Genomic DNA, 10,099 nt, shown 5'->3' on the forward strand with positions numbered 1-10,099 from the left:
AGTGTGATGTGAAACTGAATATTGTGTGAGTGATTTGTTTACTGCACATGGTTGACACCTGAGACGTCATGTTTTAAATATATCTTCGCGTATGTCCAAGTTTTGCATATGATTATCTACAGGCTTCAACAGTCGTTTCAGTGCAAAATGTATCATTTGCGTTACTGTTATAGTCATTTTGACAATTGGTTATTTTCGACAAGTAATGTAAGTATATACGATGCACCACTAAATTAGGAATACATGTAATTAAGCTTGTTGGCCCATTTGGCATCATTCAAGGAGAGTAGGCTGTGCACCAATATCAGGCTTCTCTCTCAACCCTCATTACCATAAACATCCATAATAACATCAATACTTAAATGCGTGGCTGAAGCATTCATTGCACCACATGACGTAAATACACTCTTGCCACATGGCTATATGTTAAATTTATCGTACAAACACACGGAAAGTTTTAAGCATTAAATGGTAGGTAGCCAAATTATGATATTGCTGGTTCTTATTTTGTATATAGAATAGCAAAAATTATTTATTACATGTTTTAATGAATGACATAAGTATTCCCTAAGATCATTCAACTACTGTACAACACGAAACGTTACAACAGACATCAGCACTGCACTCTGATCCCCTTTGTATTCTATGTTACACATATCTCCCATGTCCAGCGTGGATATTTGGTTGTTGTGTCAGGTTGCTAAAAGATATTACATTGCATAACTCCTCAAAAATTATGTGAAATTTGATATGTTTTGTGTAGTAGTTATCCAGTTACTGTGGTTTATAGTTAGTGCTGCAAACTGTTGCAATAGGAGTTTGAGATGCCCCACAAGACAGAGTAATCACTGTGAGAATTAATTCACGAGTAGTTTGCTATTGGTGGCGTCCTTCTGTTGCACCTTGAATATCATGAAGGTACGTGGTCCATTCCCATAATAGACTAATGTTTCGAAGTCTATAGTGATGCAGGCGTTCGACTCAAGTACAGTGTCGAGGTCCTCGTCGCAGGAGTGCACAGAGCGCGTACGAGACATGGATTCATAACAGCCTCCTTTCTCCTTGGTCATCTCGAACTTGTACCTGAAACTCGAAGTGTTGGCAGGATCACCCAGGAGCTGCACAGCCAGATACATCTTGCGCTTCTCCTCACTGAAGTGCTTCACGTAGGCGAAGGACTCACCGAAGGCAAAGACGGCGTGGCGGTAATCGTGGAAGGACGCTTTCAGCGGTAGGTCCCACTGGATGTGGGGCACACTAGTGTCCACGACAGCAGAGTAGCGGTTAGGGTGTGCGCATTTTGCATGGGACAACAGGTGGTCGCGACGGCCGTGCCAGCCACATGCTAGAGGGCAGAGTAGTGGCCGGAAGATGCAACCAGCCTCGTGGCGGCGCAGCTGTTTGGACGGCAGCTGCTGTCGGCAGCCCCTTTCCCAGTGGCCACACGGGTACAGCGACGAGGAAGACTCCGCCAGACGCTCCAGGGCCAGGTTGCGAGTTGTCTCGATGCGTTCACCACAGGAAGGGCACACATCTTGGCACTTGGCCTTACATGTGTCACAAATGCTGTGGCCACTGGCGCACATGAAGATGGGCGGCACCATGTACTGATTGCAGATGGGACACCTGAGGGCATCGAGCACACCCTTCTTGAGATCGCCTCCAGAGCTGCTGGATATGGTGACATGGCGAGCCAACTGCAGTCTCTGCTGAGGCTGGAGTCTCATGGAGGCTGTCGCCGTGAGACCTGTTCGCAGTTGCACGGGTGGAGTTTCGTCTTGAGCGTCCTTCAGTGCTTCCGGTTTCGACGGAAGTTGGGGTGGAGCATCGCTAACAGCGTTCTTTGGTGTTCCCACCTTCGCTGGCACGGGGGATTGATACTCGCCTCCAGTGTTGTTCAATGTAGATGGCTTTTGTCGTCTCGGAGGAAGTACCGGCTGATTTTCTGTTATCTCCCTTTTGCCCGATATCTCACTCAGCCTCTTGGAACTTGTTGGTCTGCTAAACATGATTTCAAGTCTCGTTGGCACCCATCAGTTCCCAACTTCCTTGTAATGCCGGTTCCACTTTCAGCTTGCTGATGACAGAAAAAAAATACAAGTGTAATATTAGGTTCAGTCAAAAAGAGTAATTTCTGATACACTACATTCCATAGGGTACAATGAGTGCAATGGATAAACGAATACAACGTGGTATGATTCCGCTTTCCATTAGTTAGCAAGGTACTAAATGTAGCAAATCAGTGCAACTGAAATGAAAACAATATTTTTACTATTTACCATTCAAATAAATAAATTATATTTTCATACCAGTACTGTTAAACTGACTTTGATGTTTATAAGCGCACAATTCCCTGGTGGTCACTCTGAAATCCGTAGATCACTGCAGGGGCTGACAATGCGAGGATTTTTATGTTTTCAAGTAGTCAGTGGGTTGGTGGTGTCTAGTGGAGGCAGCAATAAATTTGGGAAGCAGTTAACGAACTAGCAGAGTACCCCATATTGCCTGGGTATGTATGTATTCTAGTTTTCTATCAGACCACCTTTTCATTCCCCCACTCTCTTTCCATCTCCTCCTGTCATTCTCCCTGTTCTTTGCTCCTGCCCCCTCATTTGACTCATCTGCTTCTCCACCTTCTCTCTGACCATCTGCTACTTACCGTCTCTCTCTGCCTACCACCCCCTTCCCGCCTGTAAGTCCATCTCCTCTTCCTCCTCAAAGTTCATCTACTCACCCCGTAAGTCAACCTCCTCCTCCCCCTCTCTCTGTACATCTCCTCCTCTCTCCTCTCTCAGTCCATCTCAAACTGTTTGTCCTTTTTCACCTCTCTCTAACAGTCCATCTCATCCACCTGTCTGCGTCCATCTCATCTCCACAGCTTCTCTTACCACTTTATCACCCCTACCACAATAGCAGGCTGGTGGTTTTTACTCCCAGGGAATTTCTTTCCAGATGGTAAATAAGATTTACACCAAGTCTGGTTGACTTTAGGAGGAGCTTTTTTCCCCACGACGTTGCCATAGTACGTACAATTCACATGTATTTCATATATATCACACATATACATCTGCAGCGAATTTTCCTCTGCAGTTTCGTTTTAACGCAACTCAATGTTTATGACGTTATATCTCCTGAACAATGGGCCGTACAATGATATAATTTTGCAGGTCGCTTTATTGGTATGTTTCGATACTGTCTGCAAAATGTGTTGAGAATAGACAAGGTAATAAAGACGTAATAAATAAGAACGTCCACAATGAAATTTTCACTCTGCAACGGAGTGCGCGCTGACATGAAACTTCCTGGCAGATAAAAACTCTGTAACTGACACCCGAACTCGGGACCTTTGCGTTTGGCGAGCAACTGTTCTACAGATTGAGCTCCCCAAGCACTACTCACTACCGTCTTCAAAGCTTTTCTTCCGACAGAGCCTCATATCCTACGTTACGAACTTCACAGAAGCTCTCCTCCGAAACTTGCAAGAGAGCTTCTGTGATGTTTGGAAGGTTGGAGAGAGGCACTTTCGGAAATAAAGTATTGAGGACAGGTCGTGAATCGGACTTGGGCAGCTCAGTCCGCAGACTCGATGGAGCTACCTTGTTTCAGGGAAGTGTAGCTGAGCTAATCAATCCCGCGAAAGAGGACGCCATTATCTCTGGTGATTTCAACTGTGTCCTTTCTGCCACCGCCCAAACACCGAATCCTAACATATGGCTGGAACTGGGAGACTTAGTGAAATATTTGCACCTCGTCGATACCTGGCACAGCCAGCCAAGAGGATATCCAGGGTTCACCTGTGTCCCTAGCCATTCCGCTAGTAGGCTAGATCGAATCTGCGCCTCTAGTAGGCTGAAAAATAGTGTTCTCACAGCCGAAACTTGTCCAGTCAGTTTTTTTGACCATTTGGCAGTTGTGGCCAAGATTAACACGCCAAGGCAAATGATATTTAGGGGTAGGCGTGTCTGGAAATCCAGTATCTCACACCTGATGGATACTGAGCTCGAGCTCAAGTTAAAGCGGCGTTGGGAAGTGTGCTTAAGGAATATAAGGTACTACAGATCTAAGCCGGAACGGTGGTTAATAAACGCGAAACCTAAAACACCATTTTTAAAAGTAACGATTAGAAAGAGACACAATGGAATTCTACTTGCAGTCATAACGTGTAGGCTTTCACGGCCGCCGTCTTCACTAGTTAAAACTTCCGGGCTGAGAGGCCGTGGTCGATCTGTAAAACTAATGTCTACTTTCAGTGTCTAAGAGAGCTATGTCTAAGAGAACTACGCACATATACCATCAAAATGTCACGTCGTATCATTAGAATAAAACTGACCAAGGCCAAAATAACCACTCTGAAAGGTCAGCAAATAGAGAGAGTTAAGATTGAGAGATAACAGCGGAGTCAAGGATGAAAAAACTGGGCTTTTCCATCTTCCTGAATTCAAAAGAAGCCGACTGCATAAATGATGATGGAAGACAACTTATCCACCAACAGGACATCAAAAGAAACTTCTTGGCAGATTAAAACTGTGTGCCGGACCGAGACTCGAACTCGGGACCTTTGCCTTTCGCTTGCAAGTACTCTTGCAACTGAGCTACCCAAGCACGACTCACGGCCCGTCCTCGAAGCTTCAATTCCGCAAGTATCTCGTCTCCTACCTTCCAAGCTTCACAGAAGCTCTCCTGCGAACCTTGCAGAACTAGCACTCCTAGAAGAAAGGAGTGCTTGGGTAGCTCAGCTGGTTGAGCACTTGCCTGCGAAAGGCAAAGGTCCCGAGTTCGAGTCTCGGTACGGCACATAGTTTTAATCTGCCAGGAAGTTTCATATCAGCGCACACTCCACTGCAGAGTGAAAATTTCATTCAGGCCATCATAAGGGGTTCGTCCATGATAATTTCACGACACTGTATGCTGGAGGGGACACTAACGACGACGATAACTGTGAGGCATTTTTAAACTGCGTTGACCCAGCTGTGACGGATGCCGAAAACGCAGAACTGGAAGTTCATGTCACTGAAGAGGAAGTGTGCGAGAAGTTGAAACGAAACCCGAGGAACAAATCCCTAGGACGTCTTGGGCTACCAGTAGAATTTTGCTTCATGTACTGGAATTTAATTGCCAGTGCGTTCACTGCAGTGTTCGACGAAATGCGTGCGTCTGCCATTATCCCCTGTGATTTTTTAGAAGGGCTCATAGTATTTGTTCCTAAAAAGGGCTACACTAATGATCTGCAAAACATGCGTCCTATATCACTCCAACTGTTTGCTAGGCTATTAGTTCATCGATTGAACGTCACTGCTTGGCGCCTCGTCCGTCAGTAACGGTCGTGTTCCATCCGAAGGACGACAGAGCAAGCGCTGGAGGAATACCGAGACGTAACGGCTGTCGCTTCGGCATCCAACTGCAGAGTGGCCATCGTGTCGATAGACATGGACAAATCATTTGTCAGGATCCATCACAACTACCTGCTACATGTCATGCCAAAAACGGAAATGAAGCCCTTTTTCATAAATATCATCAGAATTCTTGTCACTGGACAGTGCAAAGAAAGAATTCATGTCCCAGCGTCGAAACGGCAAGTCTGTCCTCCTCCCGATGCTGCTGTTCTAGTTACGAAACGAGACTTCTACAATCGCTGTATGTTAAGCTCCCTGGACTTGAAAATGAAGGCAGGAGATATGTATGTTGATGTTACGCTGATGACCTGGCTGTGTACATAACCGATCCACCCTGTCTTGTGAAGGTACAGGATACGATTCAAACATTTACTTACTGCACTGGAGCTAAAAATCAACTCCGGTAAATCTTACATTTTACAGTTACGTTGAAAGTGGACCAATAGAACAAGCAGGTAACATCAAACTTCTGGGGATACGGTTTACCAAGACAGCTCCCTGGAACTGAAAAATGAAGCTCAACAGCTTCCGAGCGGTGTTAAGAGAGAATTCCACCCGTTCTCTAGATACGATAAAAAAATCTCGTTGATAAATCTTGTTATACTTTCTTAGGTATACTACCTCGCAAGTGCCTTCCCCTACCCTCCAACAATAGGGAAGCGAACTGAATCTGCTCTAGTGTGGTTTATATAGACAGGGCGAGTCTTTGGGTTTGATTATCAAACCACGACTCTACCTGAAACAGAAGGAGGTTTAGCTCTCACCAGCGTTAGAGATAAATGCAGAGCCTTATTGATATCTAGGACGACAAAGGCCCTAACAGCAGGTAATGGAAATCTCACAGCACACATTGTGAACGCAGAGTCTCCTCTAGACAAGAGGGTACAAGTTATGGTCGGCCATATTGTTATAGGTTGTCGCATATTAAAACTTATACATTATTTAGCATAGTTACACAAGACAAAGGGTAAGGAACTACACAAGCAAGGATGTTTATAAGGTGCTGACAGAAAATAAGTGTATAAGCAGATTGGCAAAGAACTTGGATTAGAGGTTGGCAAAACATTCATGTTAAAACCTTATGGTCACAAATAAGAGCTACGTGGTATTGCGCTTTATACAACTCCATAAGCGCAGATGAACGTCTCTTTAGGATCGGTATGTCAAATACTGACCAATGCTTAGACTATCAGCAAAGTGATACTCTACTTCACCGTTTCACTTGCGGCGCCGCTAACGAGGTGTGGCAATGGACACGACATAAATTTTCCATCATTACGTCTGATAACACTATCACTTTGGAAACACTGCTAGCTCCAACAAGATAACCTTATCCAAACCGGAAACGACATTCGGCCTACTGGTAATGACATAATTTTGCAGATATATACAGCGGTATATGCGAATACTGTACCAAAGTGCATCGTGAATAAATTTAGTAGTGACGAAGTAATGAATTAAAACGCCATGCCTTATGCACCAGTTTTACTGCATGAACAGTAAAAATAAAGTAGCAATAAACTTTTTCCATTTTATCATTTTGTTTGTATTGCCTGGGAGAAAAAGTATCGTAAATGATTGAAAGTATGTCTAAAGTTAGTTGTCAGTCACTAAGTGCTCTCGTTCTCAGTTAAGTTATGAAGAAACTCTGGGAATTCGCGTGAGGCGAGCAATAGTTGTTTTTCACAACACCCCGACCCTTTTCTTAGGTAGGTTGTTCTCAACCCCACAGCGATTCTTGTTACACAGCAATTGGTATGTGTACCAAGTTTTGTTGATATCGGTTCAGTGGTTTAGGAGGAGATGTGCAACACACGTACATACATATACTGAGATTACGAAAGTCATAGGATAGCTCCTACTATCGTGTGGGACCTCCTTCTGCCCGCATACTACAACAACTGGCCACAGCTTGGGCTCATCAAGTCGTTGAAATTCGTCTGCATAAATAGTGGGCATTGTTGCCTCTATATGCGAAGGTGTTGACCTCTCGATTAAGTTCCATAAATATTAGATGGGGTTCACGTCCGGTGATCTGAGTGACCAAATCATTCACTAACTGTTCACAACATTCTTCAAACCCATCGCAAACAACTGTGGCCCAGAGTCACCAATAGCTTGCACAGTGCGTTGTTGACGACTTGGAAAAAAAAAGTTCAAATGGCTCTGAGCACTATGGGACTTAACAGCTGAGGTTATCAGTCCCCTAGAACTTAGAACTACTTAAACCTAACCAACCGAAGGACATCACACACATCCATGCCCGAGGCAGGATTCGAACCTGCGACCGTAGTGGTCGCGCGGTTCCAAACTGAAGCGCCTAGAACCGCTCGGCCACACTGGCCGGCTTGACGCCTTGAGTACACGCCACACCCGAACCCTACAATCAGCTCTTAGCAGGTGAAATCGGGACTCATCTGACCAGGCAGCGGTTTACCAGTGGTCTCGGGTCCAACCGACATCGCCACGAGCCCAGGAAAGGCACTGCAGGCGACGACGTGCTGTTAGCAAAGGCACTCACGTCGGTCCTCTCCCGCCATAGCCCATTAACGTCAAATCTCAACGCACTGTCCTAAAGGATAAGTTTGTCGTAGTCCCGAACTCATTTCTGCGGTTATTTCACGCTGTGTTGCTTGTCTGTTAGCACTGACAACTCTGCTCAAGCACCGCTGCTCTCAGTCGTTAAGTGGAGGCCGTCGGCCACTGTGTTTTCCATGGTGACAAAAAGTCACTGAAATTTGGTATTCTTCGCACACTCCTGAATTCTTCAATGATTTCCGAAATGGAATGTGCCATGCGTGTAGCTCCTACTACCAGGAACTCTGTTAACTCCCGTCGTCCGGCCATAATCACGTTCGTAACCTTTGCATATTAATCACCTTAGTGCAGACGACAGCTCCTTCAGTACACTGCCCTTTTATATCTTGTTTACGCGGTGGTACCGCCGTCTGTATGCTTGTATATCGCTATCCCGTGAATTTTGTCGCCTCAGTGCATGTACATACATACATACATTTTTACAATAGGAATGGACGTAAAATGTGAGATCAATGACAAGTAAAACGCGATGAGAGGAAGAATATTAACTATTGCTGCAGAGGAAGATTGTAATAAGGAATTCTTAAAGAAGTAGTTTTAAGGAAAAGTGTCTAAATACGAAGTGTGTGAACGATAAGAAACAGTAACTCCAAAATACGATATTTCACCTAAAGTTTAATGGTTTTCATGAGGAACAAACCAGCCATACAAGCTATGGTGCTTCATCATTACGGACGAGGGAGATTGCAAGCGGCAGCTGTTTGGCTTGTAATGCTTCTGGAATAAACAGTAGCTATATTTACGTAAATTGTTCGTTCTGAATCACTGACTATAAATTATGCATGTGGTATTTTTTAAATGAACTTTGAATCTAAATCAATGAAGATATATTTAAATCGAAAGGGAACACACAATGTACACTAGGCACACGGTCACAGCCCCTAAGCCTTCCTGTGTTGACTTTTATGCAACCTCTTCCCCACTCCCTCCCGACCCCAGTTAAATATATACTAAGTTGATGCGTAAGTTCGAAGCGTTTTTGTTTTGCATGTTGGTATTCCGGTTGCTGTGCGTCTATTTATCGATTGTCATTTTCTATTTGTAGCTCACTGTTTCCGCGCGTGGTAGCCGCATGGTCTAGGGCGTCTTGTCAAGGTCCGCGTGGCTTCCCCGTCGGAAGTTTGAGTCCTCCCTCGGGTATGGGTGTGTGTGTGTTGTCCTTAGGTTAAGATAGTTTAACTTAGATTAAGTAGTGCGTAAGCTTAGGGACCGATGACCTCAGCAGTTTGGTCACCCCCCCCCCCCCCCTCCAAAAAAAATTAAAAAATAAAAAGCTCACTGTTGCTATTTCAGTGCACATACTGTCATTTTGCAATCTGGGCGTAATGAGTGGAGCTGCGAATTTTTTAGACAACGTAGTTGCGTGGAGATAGCAGCGATTGGTTTACTTATAATCAATCAAAATGTCAGTCACAATCGCGTTATTTATTTTGTCGCCAACCGGTTTCAACCCGCGATGGGGTCATCTTCAGGGCAATTTACACAATTTGGTCGATCGCTGGAGTTGTCACCCTGCTTGTGCACGGTCGGCAACTAGGCGTAGTCACCAACCGTGTACAGGCAGAGAGACAACTTCAGCGATTCAGATTTTTATTTATTACAGTTTTGGAGATAAAGCAAATTACCTAAAACTCCTATAACCTACGCTTGTTTGTCAGAACCAAGTTAGGAACAATAACAGATTGACTTTCATTATTATTTGACGCCATTCCAAAGTTATCAGTGCCCTAAATTAATCAGAATTTTCTTTTTAAAACTTTAGTCTATGCATTACGTAACACAAAAACCGGTCTAAATTAATATTTGATTATATTTTGCCACTTGAGTGCGTGAGAATGATTGTATGTGGGACATGCGTTAAAATTTCATTTTACGTAAAACCTTGTACAAACGAACCGTTGGAAAGTTACGTTGCAATCACGGTTCAGGTGACGTTCTCGGTGTGTGCTCGCTTTTGTATAAAAGTAGCCAGAATTGAAGTTAGAGGCGGAATAAGTTTATTTATCAATTTGAAGAATATTTCGCACTTCGTTTATTTTGATTAAACAAAATACAAGAATTTGAAGTTTTTCTGACATTAATTGCTATCAGATTAGTGATTGGTTAAG

At 44.2% G+C, this 10,099-nt stretch overlaps 1 protein-coding gene across 1 annotated transcript; it reads right to left on the minus strand.

Moving 5' to 3' along the window:
* Positions 1-857: 857 nt before the first annotated feature.
* LOC126456549 (E3 ubiquitin-protein ligase Siah1-like) lies at positions 858-2,009 on the minus strand. Its single transcript, XM_050092296.1, has one exon. The coding sequence runs from the start codon at positions 2,007-2,009 to the stop codon at positions 858-860; it is 1,152 nt and encodes a 383-aa protein (XP_049948253.1).
* Between the last annotated feature and the right edge of the window lie 8,090 nt (positions 2,010-10,099).

This window comes from Schistocerca serialis, chromosome 2, assembly GCF_023864345.2.
Source record: "Schistocerca serialis cubense isolate TAMUIC-IGC-003099 chromosome 2, iqSchSeri2.2, whole genome shotgun sequence".
NCBI classification, from domain to species: domain Eukaryota; kingdom Metazoa; phylum Arthropoda; class Insecta; order Orthoptera; family Acrididae; genus Schistocerca; species Schistocerca serialis.